At 33.2% G+C, this 24,396-nt stretch overlaps 1 protein-coding gene across 1 annotated transcript; it reads right to left on the reverse strand.

Moving 5' to 3' along the window:
• Positions 1–2,083: 2,083 nt before the first annotated feature.
• LOC126743023 (XK-related protein 6-like) lies at positions 2,084–24,130 on the reverse strand. The gene is made up of 6 exons (XM_050449946.1): positions 23,586–24,130; positions 15,738–15,923; positions 9,042–9,184; positions 8,814–8,975; positions 8,464–8,743; positions 2,084–3,852 (listed from the first exon to the last, which is right to left on the reverse strand). The coding sequence occupies exons 1-6, from the start codon at positions 23,873–23,875 to the stop codon at positions 3,624–3,626; spliced, it is 1,290 nt and encodes a 429-aa protein (XP_050305903.1). The 5' UTR covers positions 23,876–24,130; the 3' UTR covers positions 2,084–3,623.
• Positions 24,131–24,396: the final 266 nt, after the last annotated feature.

Here is a 24,396-nt window from a genome sequence, read left to right on the forward strand (position 1 = left end):
AGTATCACTTCTATGCAGATGATACGCAGTTGTATCACTCCTTTGCACCTTCTAATTATTTAACTGCTTTGAACCATATAAATGCTGATCTTGATGCACTTGTTAAAGTCTCTACTAAGCATATGTTAAAATTAAACCCTAAAAAATGTGTAGTTATTCTCTTTGGAAGTAACGTTCAAATAAGGACTATTTATGAAGAATTTTCTTTGTTTGTTGAACATCAAAAACTTCAAGTAGTTGAGAGCACCAAGAGCTTGGGTTTAACACTCGATTCACAGCTAAAGTTTAGTGGACACATATCAAATAATCTTAAAATATCGTATTGTGCTCTAAAAACCATGTACCCTCATCGACATTACTTAGATCTGAATATTAAACGTGAGCTATGCGACTCTCTTGTGTTGTGAAATTTTAATCATTGTGATGTGGTTTATGGACCTTGTCTAGATGGTCAAGACTCCTATAGAGTTCAAAAAATGCAAAACTCTTGAATTCGTTTTGTTTGTGGTATTAATAGGCGAGGTCATGTATCACATAAGCTTAATGATCTTAAGTGGCTTAATATGTTTAATAGACGTAAGCTACATTCCAGTGTGCTATTTTATAAAATTATTAAATACCGCAGTCCTCCCTACCTATACAACAAAATTACATTTCGGACAGACATTCACCACTTAAATTTAAGAAGTAAATCTTTAACTATTCCCAAACACAAAAATCAATTTTTCAAAAAATCATTCTCTTATAATATTTCTCATATCATTAATGCGCTATCACCCGATATAACTGATTTCGAAAAGTAAGGCAAATCTTATTAGATAATCAGTAACATGCATATTAGAGCTAGAAGATTTATTTATCATTTTTCTTGTTTATAAATTATAATTGAATGGCTAGTATTAGATATATTCTTCCGTATTTAATTGTTGTATTGTTGTAATCTGTACCAAATCATCAACTACCTAGATGTAATGTATGTATATTATATCTAGTAGTTAGTTTAATTCGTTAGTTTTATTTAAAAAGTAATTTAGTTTAAAAAGTTTTTTATGTTGTAGCTATGTAGGTAGAACAGCACCTGCATTTTCAATGCAGGAGTCTGATACATTGGCTTTTATTTACCTCAATTATTGAATACACCTGTAAGTTTATATTCTATGTAATTTCCATGGTAAATAATAAACGTTATTATTATTATTCCTTGGAATATCCTCCTTTTTATCCCACGGGAATATTCTTGTTAGTTTTTGCGTTGTTGAACTTTAAAGTCAGTGGTCTCCTTGATGATCAAGCACTACTATGATAAACGAACATTAGTTTTAAACACCACTGCCCACAAAGTTGGATATAAAGTCCAGTGCAACGATATATTAGATTGGTCACCCGTCAAAACACCAGCATTTTAGTTCTCAAACAATGTAAATAGAAGGTGGATGACATTGTTTGGGAGGTGGAATGCTGGTGTTTTGACGGGTGACCATTCTAATATATCGTTGCACTGGACTTTACCCGAAAGCTTTATTTAGACTGCTTTGAATCTTAAACAACTTTTTTAAGGAATATTCTTAGTGTTTTTGTTTCATGGAAATATTCTTATTAGTTTTCTAGGTATTGGACTTTGCAGACACTGGGCACCTTAATGAACAAACATAATTTTAGACACCACTACCTACCAAGTGATATACCCCGAACTTTAAACAATTTTTTTAGGGAACGTTTCTTAGAATATTTTCGTTTTTCTTTCATGGGAATATTCTTATTGGTTTTTGAGAAATTGAACTTTAAAATCAGTTGGCACCTTGATAAACAAACATGATTTTTAGACACCACTACCTACAAAGTCGAATATACGCGAAACTTTTGCTTTTAAATCAGAACAATTTTTTTAGGGAACATTCCGTAGAATATTCTCGTTTTTGCTTCATCGGAATGTTGTTGTTAGTTTTTGAGATATTGCACTTTAAACTGAGTGGTCACTTTGATGAACAAACATTATTTTTGGCTACCACTGTCAATTTTCAGAAACGTTGCTAACCTAGACCTTTCTAAACCTGCAAAGGGACTCGAATAAAACCAAAGAAACTATTTTATAAACTAAATCATTTATTTCATAAAAATCAACACTTATAAAATAGTTAAATCTTAAAAAACAGTTGATTTCCGTATCTGTCAAGTTAAACAATAGAAAAAAATACTAATAGGAACTAACGAATAATCCATCTAACGTGCGAATATAACCTTAACATTAAAAAAAAAATAGACACACTTTTCCCATAATTACTAAGGAAATCACAATTAATAAAAAAACCTCTTTAGCTTTGCGTTAACCTAAGACACTTAAAGCTAGTTTATGTTGTAAAAAGTGCACACAAATGCTCCCTTTAAAGATACATTTCTCACCACCCTGTATACCAATTTATTAAGGCCTTGCACGTGATTTAGTTCCAAGATAGGCTTTTACGTTAGGACTATAAAACATTCAAAAAAACTGTGTTACTCTTAAGGTCTATATAAACTTTTGTTTGAAAATTTAGGCCATTCTATATGGGGTGTCCCGTTCAGCTTTTGACGATTTATATTCTGTACAGGATGCCTGAAATTAGCAAGTACGATAAAGATTACCTAGTACAAAACATTGCATTTGTTGTACAATTTAAATAGTACAAAGTCAAATGTACTAAAACTGACTAATTACATTAGATTGTTACACAAATTTTGTCATACGTTTAGATAAAAAAAGATTGTGTTGATCAGGTTTTGAATAAATAGTTAATAGTCCTACAGAGAAGTTGGGTTGGGAAATGGTGCTTGCGGTTAATTATTTAAATCAGTTCAATAAGTACTTAGAAAAGGAATCAGACATTTTAAGAGATATGATTGAACTTATTCAGTATTTCATAAAAGGCTTATATTGATATCATCAGTTAACCCAGATTCCTGTTTATCCTTTTATGCCTTGCAGAAATCTTACTTTATCCTGATTTACTCTAATTAAATAATAATATAAGAATAGAATATACTAAGCAGCAAATTCTCTTTCATAAAATCAGAACCGTGGAAAGGACCCAACTAAGTCCTCGACCGTAATTTCAGGCAAGATATGAAAATCAAATGCTGAAGAGGACCCCTTGACAGCATTTTGGCTCTAATCTAGACCCTTTATTGTCACAATATGCTTTTTTAATATTTACATAAAAAACAATAGATAAATATTTAGTTTTAGATAATCTTAATTTTTTCTTGGCACTTTTGGTAATGAATGTATGTACGTTTCCCCAATAAAATATTTTGATTACTACAGTAGAAATATTCAATATTTTGTCCGTAATATTAATATGTACACTGAGCAAAACAAAAAATGAAAATCACAATACCATAAGCGACATCAAGGTACACGAAAAGGCATCCGAAAAAAGCACTAAAGGTGATGGTGGTCGATGTAAATACTCGCCTGACCGCGTTCAACATTAATGGAATGAGTCGCAGTCTAAATAAGTAAAAAAATAAATATTTCTTGGAAAATATCACCGAAGAATACATCATAATTTTTGTGTTTAATACTATCAAGGGCGTTTACTTTTTTCGTCTCAATTCCAACATTGGAATTAGACGAAAACTATGGATCAAGAACTGGTCCGAAAACTGTAGGAGGTCTTACTGTAACAGGGCTTGTCGTTTCCAATATAATCCGAAGAATTCCTGGGGATTTTGCTCCTTTTCGAGGATAACGACGGGTGGCAGTACTTGTAGTAGACAATTAAAAATGTGATTGCCAAGACGAAACTCAACACTTGACTGCCGGCCGCTCCGTAGTATAAAAACGGGTTGTTCGACGAGTTATTTGAAAAACACCTGGAAATCGAAACAATTTTTTTTTAGTGTAATCAATCAGGAAAGTCATATTTTTTATGCCCTCGTTGGTCATTTTTCTCGGCTCGTCAGTGATAAGAATATTGGGACCAACGAGGGTTGAAAAAGAAGACTTATAAGATTTTCGCGGAACAATTATTTAAAAAAAATATTTAAGTTAATTAAGTCATAGGATAAGTAAATTTTGCGCAAAAAAGATAAATATTCGTGTAATTTTTTGTCAATGAGTTAAATACATTAAAATAAGTAAATATTAAGCTTATTAAAAAAGTAGAATATTTTTAATTACACAAGTATTTATATGTAAAAGTCATTTTTTTGCACCCTCGTTGGTCACTATTGTATACGTAGGTATTGATCCTTTACGATTTAGGCCATGTAAAAGTTGAGACCAATGAGGGATAAAAAAATGAACCTTCTTTTTTGCTACTGTAGTAGACCGTTTTTAGATAAACAAAACTTAATCCCAAATGATTTTATTAATTAACTATTATTTTTAGGGTTAAACCCAATAGAATTATTATTAAAAAAAATATTTAAATTACTATGTAACAAGAGTCATTTTTTTGCATCCTCGTTGGTCACTTTGTGTACGCGTACGGCAGGTTGTTTATGCTTTGTCAGACCTAATGTAAATACGACCAACGAGGGCTAAAACCCTATGGGCTAAATTCCAATTAATTTATTAATAATTATTCTTTAGTGTTAAACGTAATAAAATAATCTTAAAAGTAAATATTTAAATTATATCATACAAGTAATTTTTTTGCATCCTCGTTGGTCATTTCGTGTACGTGTATTACGAGTTGCCTATGCAGTACGCGACATAATGTAAATAGGACCAATGAGAGCTAAAACCGTAATACAAAATTTAGTCACAATTAATTTATTTTTAGGGTAAAACTCAATAACGTTATTATAAAAAAACATATTTAAATTATATTGTGTAACAAGTCATTTTTTTGCATTCTCGTTGGTCACTTTATGTACACGCATTTGGCGGGTTGCCTAGGCTTTATCACATAAATTAAATGTGACCAACGAGGGTAAAAAAAAAACAATATGAGTTTTGTAACGTTTAAGAATTTTAAATGTTTATTGAATTTTATCAAATTAAACCGATTTTAAAACACTTTTTATTATTGTGCCTTTAATCCACGGAAATCCGTGAAAAAATTTATTTTAATAACGAATTATTTAAATTCAGGTCATTTCTTTGGATCCTCGTTGGTCACTATAGTTGCAAGATTTGTGGGATCTAAAAATTGAGATCAACGAGGGATAAAAAAAAAGACTTTTTTCAAAATTACTTAACGCCGTACACATTTAAATAAATAAAATTTAATTTATAATTAACATACTAACAACTATTCTTTAGAGTTAAATCCACTTTGTGTACGCGTATGGTGGGTTGCCTATACTTCATGCGACCCATGGTGGATATTGGGACCAACGAGGGCCAAAAAAGAAGACCTTTTTTGATATTGTTTATGAAACAATTGTTGAGAAAAATATAAAATGAAATGACATAATAAATCCGTGAATTTTAAGGAAAAATATAACAATTAAATTTTAGGGCCTGAATTCGACAATTCTTTTTTTGCCACCTCGTTTGTCTCGCTTTGTCAGTAAAAAGTTGGGTCAAAGTTGAATCAACGAGGGCTAAAACCAAAGACTTCCTTATAGTACAATAATTTAGGAAGTTAAAAGTCTATTTTTTTGCATCCTCGTTGGACACTATATTGATCGATAGTCGACGAGGGATAAAAAAATTATGACCCTTTTTTAGTATATTTAGGACAGTAGCTAAACACATTTAAATAAGCCAACATTAGATTTAATTTAATGATATGTCCTAAGAATCGTGAATTTTGAGGAAAAACATAAATATTAAGTTTTAGGGCGTTTTTTGTTTAAATCCGACAAAAGTGGGTTTTTTTTGCAACCTCGTTTGTCTGGCCTTGTCAATAAAAAGTTGCGACCAACGAGGACTACAACCAAAGACTTCTTAGTGCAAAAACCTAGGAACATTTGAGAAGAATGGATATTAAGCTAAATTTATTTAAATGTAAAAGTCATTTTTTTTTGTTGCATTCTCATTGGACACTATTCTTGGATATGTATCATGATTGTTATCAACGAGGGTTTAAAAAATGATGACCCTTTTTAAAATTATTTAAGGCGGTAGGTAAACACTATTAATTCCGAAGAAGTTGTCCATTCTTGCAGTGGAGTTAATAGATCAATGGTAAATTGATTTTACTTAAAAGCATTAATCCAACATGTTTCGGACATATACATGTCCATCATCAGGAAACCATTTGACTATTAATTCACCTTACAGTTCTCCTGTCTTAGACAAGGTTAAAACGAATAAAAATGGCATATTAAAATACATGTGAATTGACAGAACCCCTTAATTGTTCTCCCTGATGATGGACATGTTATTTGTCCGAAACATGTTGGATTAATGCTGTTAAACAAATTTAGTGGAGGATGACCGAAATAGTTTCAGTTACCCATTGAACTATTAATTTCAATTAAAAAAAATTAAATTGTATTATGCGCCACGTAAAGTAAATAAGACCAACGACAGCTAAAACCATAACACTAATTTTGAAATTTGAAAAGTTCATTTTCATAAATTCAAGTCTTTTTTTTGTCAGCCGCTTTGCCGATAAAAAGTTAACGAAGGTTAAAACCAAAGACTCCCTAGGAAAATTTCCCAGTTAAATTTATTTAAATATAAGTCATTTTTTGGATCCCCTTGTTGGTCAGATGTACTTATGGATTAAGCACATAAACCTTGAGACTAACGAGGGATAAGAATGCGAGGACCTTTTTGTAATATTTAAATAAAATGTTAAAATATTCAAATCGCGCTAAACACGTATTATGTTAAACCATCTAACCATAAAACAAATATTTTGACTTTTTGGCTAATCCTCATAATCTTTAAAAAAAAAATAACAAAATTAAAAATCTAATTTAAAACCCATTTAGCGGTAAGTGCGTCTTAGAAAAATTAATTTAGTCTATTCTGGGAGTGTTTGAAAGCGATTAACACGCCAATTAACTTTGAACCGCGTTAATTACACGCGGTTTAACGACTTAGACGTGATCTCCGCTTATCTTATCCTAATCACAATGTACCTTCTTAAAATGATGGTTTTTATAACAAGCAAATCTATTTTTAAGCATTCGTCAGGCATAACATAAAACTGATGATTATTTAATCCCATAATCACCAGTTTTTATTGTGGCAAGTTTAACACAACCAATGAGCGTCTAATCAATTTTTTTTTACAAAACAAAAGTAAAAACTTCAAGGGCCTTATATTTATAAAGCTTCTAAAGAGCTACACGTGTTTCGCTCCTAAAGGAGCATCATCTGGACTGGGATTCTAAAATCACGACTCGATCTCGATACGATCACGACTTTGAATTCGATCGCGACTCAGTCGTGACGACAAGGGTGATTCTAAATTTCTATCGTCGGCTAAACTCGTTTTATTCGATTTGATTTAGGTTTTTTGGTATATATTTGTTAGTTTCCCTAATATTTGACAGATGGAAACGTCACAGGGAAAAATTGTCTTTTCTATTGATATAAACACTAAGAATTTTCATTTATTTTCTTAATTTTGTTGGCCTTCGTGTGTTTTTATTTAAATATATGCCCATATTATTTCTTTAAAATAAAAAAATGTCGTTTTAAACCACCGCTACCCATAGGGAAATAATAATTGAATTCATGGAAAATTACAAAAACTTGTTGTGTTCATCCACTTTTGGTTTTAATATGGTAACATGGGTGCAATCAATAGGACCTATAACACCAGAGAAATTGGATCCCTCTATAAATGTTAATTTATTAATTTATCTCTCATCTTTATATTTGCAAAATTAATGAATTGGTCAGCAAGGTGATTGTCAATAATTTCAGTAATTTTATAGATCCAACGACTTGTAGTAGTTTTACTAATTCCAAATTTAAAATCTTGTCGAATGCTTCTTTGGTAACAATCTGTGGCATAAAACCTTAACATACTAAAACTGCTCATTCAATGGTAACTCTACTTTCTCTGCCTGTATTATTAACAGAAGGTTGTGGTAAATAGGGTCGAATTAAATCTATTAGTTGTGTTTAAGAAAGCTCCTTGATATACTAATGAAAACCTGGTATCACTATTAGTAAACAATAAATGAAACAAATACGTTTAAAAAAGGATGCTGTCACATTATGCACGTATTAAAAAAGGAAGAAGCTATATCGTCTGGTGTATACGATATATTCAAGCGTGTCGTCGACAAATCGTAAAAAACTAGGCAATCCGCAAGACACTCACGACTGAAAATTTTATTTAGAATCGGTCATATCGAGTAATCGTGTCGAATCGTGATTTTAGATTCCCAGCCCAGGCCTCGATATAAACCTACACAGATCACATTACCAACTGACAACAAATCTATGCTGTTTAATGAGAGACCCTGACTCGGGGTTTTTACTTTTGTTGTTTTGTGTGCTCTCTTGGAGCAAGAACGTATGATACGTCTATAATTTTTTTTAAGCTAAATAAATCATTTACTTACCACACAACCAAGGCCCCGGTATTCTCCATAAAACAAACCAAATAATAAACGAGATAAACATAACGGGTGGGTCCGTCCCTGGGCGAAATGAAAGCCAACACGTAAGCCAACCCGAGGGCGACACTCAGCAGCAACTCCTCGCATCGGTTACTACACGCGGCCGTTTGTTGCTGACCAATGGCGAGCCAGAACGACATCACGCCCCAGTGCAACGCGCAAATCACGCCCATCCATGCGGGCAAAATGGCCGCGAGTAGACTCAAGGCCAAAATCCGCGACACTGAAAATGTAAATACGCATCGTGTCGAAACGGGTGGGTGATAAATCGTCACGGGAAACGGGCGACTTACGGGCACTCATCAACTGCCAACAAAAGGCGACCAGTAAACCGATCCATTTGATTTTGTCCTTGTCGTCCCGGGCGAATCTCACCGACCTATGGTAGGACGTTAGGGACCATGCGATCGATATTATTGACGTGAAGACCGTCCAGGCTTGGATTATCGACACGTCTGTATGTTTTAAATTATTATAAATGGGGTGATTAGGGAGGGGGGGGAGGAAACGGGACGTTTTACCTAAATTAATGCGCCCCCTGGTGTCCGGGTACATAACGAAACTTAACAAGAAAACCAGCTGCATAATGGCCTGGGGGGCGCAATGCAAGAAACAGTGGAACAGTCTCAGTAGGGAACTGTTTGTGTCCTCGTCCAGCATACGTCTGAAATAAAGAGGGAAGAAGAGTTTTATTAAGACGATTTGTTGGTTAAATTTTTTTTGACAATATTTATAAGGGCGCCATATTTTAATAGTCTTTAATTATTTTACATCAATTAGACTCTCTAGAGTTATTAGGAAAAATTGGTCTTAGAGTTCCTCAGAAAACTCCTTTAGGGAGATTTATTTTATTGAGAAACATCAAGTACAAATGATTGGTAGGCACTAGTGTGTAAAAAGTAATGTGACGTTTATTTGATATAAAATTTGTCAAATTTTGTTTTGACAGCATTGTAACTTCGCTTGTAAGTCACGCCTTTAAGTCATACTCTCAACTTCTTTTTTTAAAGCAGTGTTACCAATTTTTCTGTGATTTTTTATGAAAATCTTGAAATTAGCTCTTCATGTTTATTAGGTTCGTCCGAGGACCACCAATATTCCGGAATTGATAAATTTGAGTAAAAATATTTTTGCAAATTTTTCCATTTTTATGTAATTTTTGGGTCAAGCCTTTAAGCTTACAGGCCTTTGTTGCATGGGGTCTTATGGGTTCAAAAACCAAGGACGCCAATTTTGCAGGCTTGAACTAAATTTAGTGAATTATTTTTTTAATTGGTTTGGCTACTTTGGGCATTAGTTAAGTCATTTAACGCATGTGTAAACTTAGACAGTGTGCCTAATATTAATATTTAAGTATTTTATCACCTAAGTACAAATATTTAAAATTTTTGTAGAGTACAAGCGGTTCTACAATTTCTCCTGTAGAGATACATATTTTCTCACATCGTCATAAAGTAAATTCTGTCCATTCACACGAACACTTACCCTTTAAATGTCAAAATATACAATATTTTAACTTAGTGGTATATAGTTGAGTATATAGTCGTGTATATTTGACTTATTGCACTAGTGCGTAAAGTAATTTAGTAAATGTGATTTTTTTAAATGTTTTCTTCAATAGTAAAACAAACAATCAGTAGTAAAAAATAAACAACAATTTATAAAACCACCTTTCTATCACTTTGCCAATAAAAGGTTGTCCCCCAATGAGGGCTAAAACCAAAGACCTACTAAATACAATAATTCCGGAACATTTAGGAAGTGAAAGTCTCTTTTTTTGCATCCTCGCTGGACAGTGTGCCTGCATACCTATGATCGATTGTCGACCAGCAATAAAAAAATTATGACCCTTTTTTTAGATTATTTAGGGCAGTAGGTAAACGCATTTAAATAAACAAAATTTAATTCCAATTGAAATATAATAAAGTTATCTTAAAAAAAAATATATTTAAATTATATTATAAGAGTTATTATTTTGCATCCTCGTTGGTCATTTTGTGAATACATATGGGGGGGTTGCCTACCCTTTGTGCGACCTAATCTAAACATCGAGACCAACGAGAGTTAAAACCATAGACTTTTAAGACTTGAAGGTCTATGGTCTAGAACTGAGCCAACTCAAAAACACTTTTGACTATTGTGCAATGCAAAAAACTGTTGGTGTCCTCGTCCAGCATACGCCTATAGGTCGTACTCCCAACTTCTTTTTTAAAGCAGTGTTACCAATTTTTCTCCGTAATTTTTTATTAAAACGTTGAAATTAAGCCTTCAAGTTTATTAAGGCCTTGACTCTATAGGTCCGTCTGAAGAGCACCAATATTATACAGGGTGTCCGGAAGCTAGATGCAATCCTTAATTCTTAATTTCAAACATTTTAAGCTAAATATGTGTAGGTCTAAATTGGTTTATAAATACCAAAATTTCGCACTTAAACGGTAATAGAGCGCAAGTTACAATTAGTATCAGAGTTTCAAAGTTTATTTTGTTTTGTCTAATGTGTATTAATAAAAATACGATCAATTCCAAGCTTCTGTGTAAACTTATAGAAAAAATAGAGACATTGAAACGCCCTTTATTTTTAGATATCACTCATGCCGACGCCTGGCCAATTCTCAGGATTATGGCCTCTTTTCAGTTAAGGCAGTTAGGCAGTTGAGTTGAGTTGACCTTTCAGCAACCGACCAGACAACACAGAACTGCATTCATAAGCTAATTTTTCCGTCCTCAATCAACAATAATTAATAAATAAAAGTCTCTTTGTTTTACTAACATTCCAACAAACATCTCACGGCGGAGAACAACACAAAATCGCCCCCCATAGTCGGAGGGGGGGGCCAAACAAAAGAATGTCCCACGAAAAGGAGAAAATGGATACATCGGACGGGTATCTCGCTGATTTCTCCACCAAAAGCGACGACAGCAGACAAAAAAACGATCGAGGTAAGTCATCGGAGGGCTCATCCTCAACCTTATCCTCAAGATTCAAGAAACCCATTTCCCATGATAAAGTTGATCCTAAAAGCACTAGAGCCACTAAACCATCCTCAAAAACCAATCCCGACCCGGGCATGTCAAGGGGATCGGGTTCAGTATTAGATCTGCCTCTCCAGCGCGAGAAGGTGAGGCTTGTGGAGAAAGCGGAACAGGGAACTCCAGCAGGAGGTTCAGGATAGAGATCTGAAAATAGTTGAACTAAATAAGAAAATTGCATCGTTTGAAGAGCAAATAAACATAATTATCTCTGAAAATCAATATTTCAAAAGTCAGATCTCTGTTCTGTCCCAAAAGCTGGAAGGCAATGGAGGATCGCATTTCTAATAAAAATAACACAGAACAATCAAGAAAGCGCCCTAGGGAAGAGGCAGGTGTTTCGTCGCCTCCACAAGGTGACGAAATAGCTGGCTCCGACCGGGAGGACACACATGAAAGCGAGATCCCATCCACCTCGGGTGTGGCAGGGAGACACAAAGAAAATGCCAACAAAGACTCAAAAAACCCACTCTATATGCCACTGAGCGGGCTCTCAATTTCAGGGAAGAGAAGGAGTGCCGAACCCACCCGTACCGAAAGTTGTTATTAGGGACACCAAAAACTGGGCCCATAAATACAAATTAATAGTGGAAAACAACATCAAATTTTCAGAGAGAGAGTGAAACTAAACAACAAGAGACACGTTTTTATTTATTAAGTGAGTACCTAACTTGTAACCTTCACTTCAAAGTACCTACAGTATCTACTATTAGGTACCTCTGCTTAATTTTGTTTTTATTATTTTTTGATTTACCTGAACTGTCCCATAATAGAAAACCATTCCAGTAAGTTTTGTTTACATGACCTGCCTCACAAAAGACGCCATAATTCTGACAATTGGCCAGGCAATGGCATTAGTGATATCTTAAAATCAAGGGCAAAAGCTAGGCATATTTTTAGAGAGGTTTGAACGACGAAAGCATTTTTATAACAATTATTTAAACATGAAACAAAGCATTTTTATTTTAACTCCATATTAATTTTTTACGTTTCATTATCTCTATTTTTTCTAATAAGTTTACACAGAAGCTTGAAATTGATCGTATTTTTATTAATACAAATTAGACAAAAGAAAATAAACTTTGAAACTCCGATACTAATTGTAACTTGCGCTCTATTACCGTTTAAGTGCGAAATTTTGGTATTTCTTGAGAAAAATGCAAAAATTGCCATTAAAAATTTATAAACAAATTTCGACCTACACATATTTAGCTTAAAATGTTTGAAATTAAGTCAGCTATCACCCCCTTAAAGGATTGCATCTAGCTTCCGGACACCCTGTAGAATTGAGAAATTTCAGTAAAATTTTTTTGCAAATTTTCCATTTTTACGTAATTTTCGGGTCAAGCCTGTAAGTTTATAGGCCTTGGTTGCATGGGGTCTTATGGGCCGAAAAACCAAGGACATCAATTTTACAGGCTTGAACCAAATTTAGTGAATAATTTTTTTAATTGGTTTTGCTACCTTGGTCATTAGGTAAGTCATTTGACGCATGTGTAAACTTAGACAGTGTGTCCAATATTAACTTTTAAGTATTTTAATGCCCAATAACAAGAAAATTTAAATAAAAATAAATATCAGTTAAAACAGTTATAATATCTTTTCTCGTATAAAAAGCAGAACTGGACAAAAACTATGTTTATGCTTTATCATGGAACATGCTGCTCGTGAGGAGTGAGAATACATCCGCAGGAAAGTTTTCATAATTTGATACGAGGAATGCTGCGAAGACTTCAAGCGGTCATTGTAGCTAGAGGTGGCAATACACGTTATTAAGAATTCATTATGGGTCTATTGTTTTATTTTTGTATCAAAATTGAAGTTAGTGAAAATCGATGCTTTTCCTTGTATTGAATTTAGTTACTTAAATCTCGTTTTGTTAAATAGAATATAATTGTTTTTGTTAATTAATAATGCATAGTTAACAATGCTTATAAGTTTGCTTATTATTTTATCTTTATTAAAAAAAAATCTCTAAAAGTCAAGTGGTGCGATAATTTTGTCCAGGAGTTTAATATTTATTTATTCTTCGAGTATTTTGTTTATATTAATTTATTTTATGTACCAATACTGTACCCTGAACCACTCCATAATCTACATTTAAAGATTAAGACACACAACTTTTGTACACTACAGGTTGGACTGGATTGCACAAATAATTATTGTAATTTTTCTTTTTTGGTTTTGTTAATAATATATATTTCTTAATAAAATCCAAACACAGCTTATCACAGTCAAATGCCTGCAAAAAATCATAGCAAATACTAACAACAACAACTGATAAGTTATTTCTTAGACAAAAGTGATGCAATTTCTTTTTTATATATAATAGAAACTATACAATAATTGGGCGAAACTCGTTGTGGCACTTTGGGACTTTAGGAATAATTGGTGATTATTTTTCAGGATTCTGGAAAAAACACCATTTACCAGGGAGGTGTTTATAAGGTCCAAAAGACTGCATATGCGTATCATATGGTTTATTTCTCTCCTGTTAACGTTTATCGTTCTAAATAACGTTTGTAGATTCCTCTATAGCTCCTTTGGAAAATTCATCTTTTGCTCTAATATTGTTAACAATTATATTTCTGTCCAAATATTTATCATTTTAATTCTTGGACACATGCCACTCAAGAGAAATATATTAACATCACCTTTACTGTATGGTTTTGGTTGTTTATAAGAAATTTATTAGTCTGGTAGTAAAGTGTTAACTAAATCTTTAAAGTCTGCCTAAGAGTATGTATAAGATAAAAAATGTTAATTATTATAGGTCGGACAAGGACAACAAAATTGCCATAACAAGTTTTCACGTCTACAAACGGATTTTTTTTTTAAATCCTTGTCACCGGTTTAAGCTTAACTTCCCTACAAATTATTTTCTGCGATTCAGATAAAACGTGTTTATCGATGGGTATTTTTCCAAAACAAAAAGAACGGTATAAATCGGCATCATTTAAATTTAAAATTAGCATTCACGTGGGTTCGTAACGGTAATAAATAACAAAGAGAGCGTTCAAGCCAAAAACACGTTAATAATTTAAGTAAATTCAAAATTTCGAAGTATACGATCTATTGGTTCAAACTATAAGATGCCGTAGGCGGTTTCATGACAATCGCAACGTTGCCGCATTTAGCATTACTTCCTAAATCTATTAACAACGTTACTACTTAAAAAAATTATACCTTTAGCAACGTTGCCAGTTTCATTATATGAGCCGCTCAGAGGAAAAGTCAGTATTTTTTGAGTTATACCATTAATTATGTTTCTACTGGTCTAATATATTCAGTCGAAAACTGGTATAAGTCAAAATTTATCTTAGCTAAGATAAGAGCTTCCTAACGTTATTCCTCTCAACATAATGGATTCGTTCGCTGGAATAGTGCCGGGTCCTATTAAACTCGCTTTTTACTTGTTTAATCAGGTTTTTTTAGTGTTATGGTACGTAGTGTGTAGATCAGTTACTGTAGCTAAGAAAAAAGATATGATAGAACTTTGTCAGTGGATTCCCCCGATTCAGAATCAGTTCTTTCTGGACTTACTGACAAAAAAAGATGCTGTTGACAGTGGTCCATTATCCGATTCTGATGAAGATTAATAACTTGTTCTTACTCTCCTTACTGTAAGTTTAGTATGTAAGATAAGTAGTAGTAATGTTTTGCTCTTCAAGCTCTATATTTTTTGAACACATTTATCAGTAATAGATATCATAGTAAACATACTACAGCTATTATTTTTCTTTGGTTCATCAGCTTTGTGAAATTTGGTTAACTTTTACGAGGAAAAGTGATATAACTCTCCAAGTTATACCACTTTTCCGCTATGTTTTTGATAAAAACTTACTGGAAGAATGACATTGGACGGCAAAAATGTAATTAATGGGCGCAATCAGTAAAAATGTTTACCATATGAAATTTTAGTACAGAATATGAAATTTTTAGAAAGAATATGTTACTATGATTATGAATATCAATTTTCTAAATTTCTACTTTAAGGGAGTTAGACCACTTTTCCACTGAACCGCTCATATAAAAAAGACCAAAAAAAGCGTTTAGTACCATTTCCTGTTAAACAAAACAGTAACTAACTATTTGCCTTTGACAACTGACAACAAATAATGCCATCAACTGTCGTTTTTTACATTATTTGAAGAAGACGACTAAGAGATCGCGTTGATAAGCCTTACCTGTACAAAAATGGTTGCTGACTGTCCGCCTCCAATTTTCTAGCGACATTACTACGGATCCCGTAGACCACGGTCTCTATATACCTTAATAGAGGTGATATTTGTAATACTAGAAACACTATACGAATTAACCAGTGGCCCAGGGAGGCTCTACCCACCGAAGGGTCGTCGTGGTCGATGATGTACCTAGAACAACAAGAAAATTGATTTTTTTGGCGTTATTACATAAATTCTTATTTTTTTAAGGCGCATGAAGGTTGAAAAACATACCCATTAAAAGCAAATTGGTTCGGTTTTGTGTACCGCACAAACGATTGTTTTTTTTTTTTTATGGTTTTATTGTTATTCTATAGCGAATTAAAGTTAATTCCCTATTGCATGTCGTAGTTTGGAAAAAAAAACAAGGTTTTAAGCCTCTTTAAAAGTAATAACTGACACACTTTTGTGTGAAAGTCTTTTTTTTACACCCTCATTGGTCAATGTAAAAGTTGAGACCAACGATGGTTAAAAAACAATTTTTTTTTAAAACCTTTTCTTTAAACTATTGGGATGAGTATAGATAATATTAAAAAAATAAAATAAATATTTTTTCTTCACGGTACAATTAAATAAAATTGTTTTAATGTCATCAGGGTCATTTCTTTGCGTCCTCGTTGGTCATGATGATTTAGGTGTGTAACCCGCAACACATTTTTTTTGCATTCTCGTATTGCGGGTTGTCTACCCTTATACAATATAAAACTTGAAATCAATGAGGAAAAAATTAACACTTTTTTTGAAATATTTCTTTTAAATTATTCGAGTAGACAAATTAAAAAAAAACAATTTTATTAATAGTTTTTTTAGGGTCAAATTAAATAAAATTATCTCAAAAATTCATTAAAAATTATTTTAATATCTTAAGGGTCATTTTTTTGCGACCTCATTGGTCGTCATTAGGCAGATGTGTTGCGGGTTGCCTTAGGCAAAATAACCTTTGAGACCAATAAAGGATAAAAGGGGATGGACCCTTTTATTAACATTACGTTTTGCGTGACTTGCTATGTCAACCGAGAGGTGGCGCGGTTAATTAAGTCTGCCTTGCCTTTAATAAACCATCATTCGTTTTGAACGAAAGGGACTCTAATATACGAAAATGTTAATTATAATTATTATTTTATGTAAAAGTCATTTTTTTGCACCTTCGTTGTTATATACGTAAAGCGGGTTGTCTACACTTTGTGCCATATAAAAGTTAAGACCAATGAGGGATAAAAATAAAAAACAGTTTTTCAAATATTTCTGTTAACTTATTCGGGCTGGTAAATAAATTAAAAACATAAAATGTAATTTCACTTGGTTTATAAATGTTTTTTCTTCGCGGTTCAATGAAATAAAATTATTTTAGTGTCGTAAGGGTCATTTCTTTGCGTCCTCGTTGGTCATGATGATTTAGGTGTGTAACCCGCAACACACCTAAAGTGAGTCATTTTTTTGCATTCTCGTATTGCGGGTTGTCTACGCTTTATACAATGTAAAAGTTGAAATCAATGAGGGATAAAATTTCTTTTAAATTATTCAAGTGACTAAACAAATTAAAAAAGATAAATAAAATTATCTCAAAAATTCATTAAAAAATATTTTAATATCATAAGGGTCATTTTCTTGCGACCTCATTGGTCATCATTAGGCAGATGTGTTGCGGGTTGCCCTAGGCAAAATAACCTTTGAGACCAATAAAGGATAAAAGGGGATGGACCCTTTTATTAATATTACGTTTTACGTGACTTGCTATGTCAACCGAGAGATGGCGCGCTTAATTAATTCTTCCTCTAATAAATTATCATTCGTTTTGAACGAAAGGGACTCTAATATACGAGAATGTTAATTATAATTATTATTTTATGTAAAAGTCATTTTTTTGCACCGTCGTTGTTATATACGTAAAGCGGGTCGTCTACGCTTTGTGCCATAATAGAGTTAAGACCAATGAGGGATAAAAATAAAAAATAGTTTTTCAAATATTTCTGTTAACTTATTCGGGCTGGTAAATAAATTAAAAACATAAAATCTAATTTCACTTGGTTTTATAAATGTTTTTTCTTCACGGTTCAATGAAATAAAATTATTTTAGTGTCGTAAGGGTCATTTCTTTGCGTCCTCGTTGGTCATGATGATTTAGGTGTGTAACCCGCAACACTCCTAAAGTGAGTCATTTTTTTGCATTCTCGTATTGCGGGTTGTCTGCGAATTGTACAATGTAAAAGTTGAAATCAATGAGGGATAAAATTTCTTTTAAATTATTCAAGTGGCTAAACAAATTAAAAAAATAAATAAAATTATCTCAAAAATTCATTAAAAATTATTTTAATGTCATAAGGGTCATTTTTTTGCGACCTCATTGGTCATCATTGGGCAGATGTGTTGCGGGTTGCCTTAGGCAAAATAACCTTTGAGACCAATAAAGGATAAAAGGGGATGGACCCTTTTATTAATATTACGTTTTACGTGACTTGCTATGTCAACCGAGAGACGGCGCGCTTAATTAGTTCTGTCTTTAATAAACCATCATTCGTTTTGAACGAAAGGGACTCTAATATACGAAAAAGTGAATTGAAATTATTATTTTATGTAATTGTCATTTTTTGTCATTTTTTTGCACCTTCGTTGTTATATACGTAAAGCGACCCGTCTACACTTTGTGCCATATTAGAGTTAAGACCAATGAGGGATAAAAATAAAAAACAGTTTTTCAAATATTTCTGTTAACTTATTCGGGCTGGTAAATAAATTAAAAACATAAAATGTAATTTCACTTGGTTTTATAAATGTTTTTTCTTCACGGTCATGATGATTTAGGTGTGTAACCCGCAACACACCTAAAGTGAGTCATTTTTTTTGCATTCTCGTATTGCGGGTTGTCTACGATTTGTACGATGTAAAAGTTGAAATCAATGAGGGATAAAATTTCTTTTAAATTATTCAAGTGACTAAACAAATTTAAAAAAATAAATAAAAATTTTAAAATTAAATTAATTTACTAATAGTTTTTTTAAGGTGAAATCAGGTTATTTCTTTGCGCCCTCGTTGGTCAATATTGATCAGATGTATCGCGGGTTATCTATACTTTACACAATGCAAAAGTTGAGACCAACGAGGGATAAAAAGATGAACACCTTTTTTAAAGTTTTCTATTAAATTGAACGGGTTAGTAAACGACTTTACAAAATAAAAAAAAAATATTTTAAATTCAAGTTATATCTTTCCATTAAGCCGATGTGTTGCGGGTATGCAATATAGGGTGTCCAAGATAAGCATGGGGATCTCGGTACCTGTTGGAGATACAGCTTCGGTTAAATTAGGAAAAAGTTGTGCACTTTGAAGCGTATTTACATGCCGTTGAGAAACTTCAAAAATTTCCATGGCCTGCTGAGATATTTGGAAAAAACGGAAATTTGCCAATATCGATTTTATTGTTTCCTGGCTTTATTTTAAACGATATCAAAAAACTATTGACCCTTTTGATGTAGTACGTGATGGCGCTTTTAAATTTTATATCAGACGTTTCGTTTTCGAGAAACCATCATCAACTTTATTTTTTATATGGCGCGAAAAGAAAGTACACCCTGTATCTGATTCCATTTTTTATTACAAATTCAATGATGTATCACGTGTCACATTTTTTTTGTTAGTTGAAAGGAAAAATGCGATTTTTCTTTTTTTTTAACATATTATTAAGTAGGCTTTGGAAACAAATGCTTTGACACTTTGACGTAAATACCTTTTACCCTGTCACATATTTTTTATTAAATATTAATTGCCGTTGTTGCTACCGTGATTGTCGAGGTGTTGTTTGTTGAGTAATTATTGTTATATATTTTTTTGAGGAAAAAATTGTAGTATAACTTTCAACTGTGCTGCCATATTAATTTATCTTGCTCGTATCAGCCGAGAGATGGCGCTTCTATTTAATTAAATTCTGCCTCTGAAAAACATCACTCAAAACTACCGCCTTGACCTAAATTACAAAAAAAAATCAAATTCAAACTCAACGTCAACAAATAAAGTTCAAACCGATTCTGTTTACCTCCATCCAAGAAAGGAAATATTACGTGCCACCGTTGGTTGGTATCGGTTTTATCGTTCGGTAAATATTATTATTCCTTTCGCCCCGAGCCTTGGGCTATTTATTTACACGCTTTAATAACGTTTCTCCAATTAGATCCGAAAGTGCAAACAGACCTGTCTTTACAATCATTTTATCAAATAAAGGCTTTATTTAATACGACATACCAAAGTGACGTCGTCAATTATACCACTAGATGTCACTAGATTTATCAGACTTGTGGGGACTTGTATCACCCTCTCACTCACTCCGAGAGTGGAGGAGAGGCTGTCAATTGTCAGGATGTATTCGATCCATTATGGCGGATTAGGTTGCACCTGAGTCGTGACAGAGACTGGTTGTAAAAGTCGTTGACTTCCACGTGTCTAAGCTATATAGCCGTTTACTTGTACGATTGGTACAATAAAGTATTGTTACTTGTTAACGAGTGTATTATTTTGGTGTTTAAGAGTATAGGATCTCTTGTCTGGTGACTACAAAACCTATAGACTTGTCATGATTCTTTGACCGGAGAATTAACTTTATGCCCACTCCGATGTTGCCAAATCGCTATCGATAACATAACCTCAAATGTTACTTCGTTCCCTCTGGCAACAGCGAAACCAGTACGTAAATTTAATGAACTGCTAAAATCGATTAAAAATGATTCGTCGTGCTTTTAGGGCGCCAGTTAATTCCCAATTAATTATCGCATACGACGCCCATTATCGGGGTCAAATGAAGGCCAGGATATTTGTTTGTTACGTTTTTAAAATTCTGGTTAATATGGTACATTGTATGTTATTGTTGTGTTACTACTGGCGCAGAGCGAAATTCAGTTAAATGAACCGGATTTTATGTTCTTTATTTTGAGAGATATTCTCGCCTCAATTTGTTTATGAATTTTTGACACCTGTCAAATCTGTCAATCGTCAGGCGGGTTATAACCTCAAATTAGTTTATTAAGTATGTCTATATGAAGAGGCAAAATCACGAACTTAATAAATATACCTGGACTACCAATTCGATGAAAAGTAAATAAAAGATCACTCCTAGGTGGCCGCCATTTTGCGTGATCGTGTCCTTTCGATGTTGGTCACCCTGACAAATTTCAGTTGTGCCAATTATAGGGAAACAACACAATATGGGAGGTTATGTTTACGATAACAAAACAAAAAGTTACGATCTGAGATTTTTCTTGTATACGAATTTCGTGAAAATTTCAACTTCAGTATCAACATCAAACATCAACTTCTGTAATGTTGCAAATTTAAATATCGCGCAATAGATCAGGCCTAAATTTCCCGCCACACAAGACGATCGCCCCCCCCCCCGGTCCTTGTCAATAGACCTGTCAAAGGAATTTCTGTCTGTTCGTTAGGCAACGCGCATTTCTCTTTATTTGTGTTATTGAGTAAAACAACCAACTCATTTTACCTAAAGTGAATTTTTTAAAGAGATTGAATAAATATCAAGATTTGTCAACTGTCAACAGTGAATAATTACGTTTTTTTACCTACTCTTACTTGGGATTGGAAATACCAATAAATTAAAAAATGACTTCCAAACTGGGAAATTCCACTTTACGTAGCATAAAGACGACCCGAATAACAAACTTAACGTTCTTAGCGTGCACCGGTTTCAACGGTACGGGTACTCGAAATTGCCATTTTGCAACCACTGCTACTAATTGCCTTACGTAACCTTAATAATCCACGCTCTCCTAAAACCGTCTCGAATTTTCTTATGGCCCCTTAAGAAGCAGGAATTTATATAATAATAGGCAAATCTCCGAGTCAACAACAATAAATTGAAAAAAAAAAGGCGCCAAGGCCGTTCACATTTAAAATTCACGTCAGATAGGAACAAATCAGTTCCGCATGATTTAAGCCGTAAAAAAAAAACATCGATTTTTTGCTAGAGACGTTTATTTATAGGTTAACCTCTATTGTTTTTTTCCTCTTATAACAGGTGACAGCCATGACATTTGACAAGTCAATGTCAAGTCAGCGCCCCCCGCCATTTTGTTATAATTATACTTACGCGTAATAAAAATAAAATATTAAATGATTATGGATCTGTGTCCACTGCAATTAACCGCAAGAGTTACGTGATATAATGGCAATATTCGTCACGTTTTCATAACATTGAGCAATAGCAGAAACAATAACATTTTTATGACTCTGAGAACAGTATTGTAGACTTGTGGAAATCCCACTTTATAATTAATGTAAATTATCAAATTGTTCCAAAAAGCAACAAACCCATACAATTGAATAATTTACATTTTTTTATTTAATGATATATATAAATCTGGTGTCAACCAGTGATATTCTTCATGGAGGTGACAGATATTCAAATTGGTTACTTCATACATTGGCCGATGAGGTCATCATCAGTCACTGTACTACTTCAAATGATTCAGTTTATTTCATATGCTCTTTGCAATTCATCACATTATTATGACCATCCTTTACTAGCTCATTAGAAACATTCTAGAAATAGCTGTTGAACTACTTCTGACATTCACAAGCTCTCTGACCTTTCTACGATAACGCCATTATATCTCTTTCACCCTATCTGTCCAAAATTATTAAAATATTGGTTAAAAAAAAATGCTGCTTGTGTTTTTAATGAATAGTAATAAAATAATTTTGATTTTTCAAAAGCACTGGACTAAGTTAGGTACCAGCATACTCTTTAACTTTGGTTTTATGGGACTTGCCCTGAAATCGTTTGGGTCTATATAATAGAAAAAGGGGCTCTATATGGAGCAATTTCATGGAAACCACATTGATCTATATAGGATTTTAGAATCTAATCATGCATAGGTAATTTTGGATCAGATTTGGCATCATTAATATTTCATCAAGTGATTTAGCTGTGATACAACAAAGTAATCCAAATGAACTTCTAGATAATACTGACTATGTTAGGGATTCTTTTTTATAAATAAATCCACAGAAATTGAAACTCATTGAAAATAACCAAATAGTTTGTACTAAAGCAATATACAGTCCCTAAGAAATTAAATGGATGAGCCTTATCTATACATATATTTATACATAATTGCATTATTAACTGAGCACTGGTTAAAGTTTTTTAATATCTAATTATGTTCCTATATCAATTTTTTGTCATCCACACTTCATACATGGTGGAACTGCTATTTTATATATTTCTTATGTTTACAGGCCAGCCACTGGAGATATTGGTACATTCCTGGACAAACTTGACCCTCTATAACTTCACTGAGATAACCTTGCCAAATCATACTTCTCTTTCAAGTATATTGGAGTCTAATGATTTAAAAATGCATGTTCTTCCTCCCACACAAAGAACCTCTCTATTTGCAACTACTAATTGATTTCAATCATTTCAATTATTGAGAACACTGACAGGCTGAACCCGAGCAAGTATACACAAAATCTAGAAAATTCGAACTACAACCTGAATTAGGACCTTCAAGTGAGCTCAACTATTAAAAACTAGATGCTATTGGTAAAACTATTTAGCTAAATATAACTAAAAACAGAGATGCACTTATTTAATCAACATAAGGTAAAAAAAAGCCATTACAATAATTATAACAGAAAATAGAGTTTTTTTAATTAAGACTCCATTTTAATAGATATTGATATTCCGAAAATACTTGGACAGGTTTTATAATTTGTAGAAGGTGGAAACCGATATATTCTCATTGGAGAGAACCTTGATTTTCTAATAATTAACTACCTACTTATCGAGAGTGAAGTATTACTTACCATCTTAAACTGATGGTGCTCATACAAATAGCTGGTAACAGCAAAAAGGACAATGTAAGGGCAAAATAAACCCCATAGCCCTGACTGGAATAGAAATACAGCAACGTTATAGTCAAAGCCAAGTCCGTTATGTATGTTACAATAGACAACACTATACAGCTCACATAAAAAGCCCCAAAATGTTGATTGGTCTCTGCTATTTTACTCGGGGGGTCGAGCGTCTTTATAGTGTCGATCCGTGCCAGGGACGGTTCCCTGGAAAAGTGCACCACCGTACAAGTCTCCGCCATTTTCCGCGGGATGGTTTATTTTATTATTAGGGCTTCGGTGGGATTCAGGTCGTCACGTACATCCCGATGGATTTTCAGCATGATTTCACGGCGAATTTCGACGGCACCCAGCACTAAACGGTTTAAAATTAAACTGATTTATTAAGGCACAATCGCGAGTTACGATCTTTTTGGCATTGAATGAATCGCCGTAGTATAATTCTAGTAATTTGTGAACCGCGAACTCAATAACAAACCGACTGACGCGGATGACAGGTGGTGAATGTTTTTATTTGTAGATTAAATGTCACACTGACAGATCAAATGTCATTTTGACAGTTTAAACGTCATTTCATACACCAATGTTGCTAAGTGTACATGGGAGGATTTTTTTAAATCCAGTTTAGGATATTATACCTTTAATTTAGCACGGATTTTATTATTTTAAGTCAATTATTCTGCAGCCGGTAATTTGAAATTGTTATTTTATTGCATATTACTTGATAAGGGTTTCGTACGTCCTTTGTCAACTGTCAATCGTG

This window comes from Anthonomus grandis, chromosome 12 (genome assembly GCF_022605725.1).
Source record: "Anthonomus grandis grandis chromosome 12, icAntGran1.3, whole genome shotgun sequence".
NCBI lineage: Eukaryota > Metazoa > Arthropoda > Insecta > Coleoptera > Curculionidae > Anthonomus > Anthonomus grandis.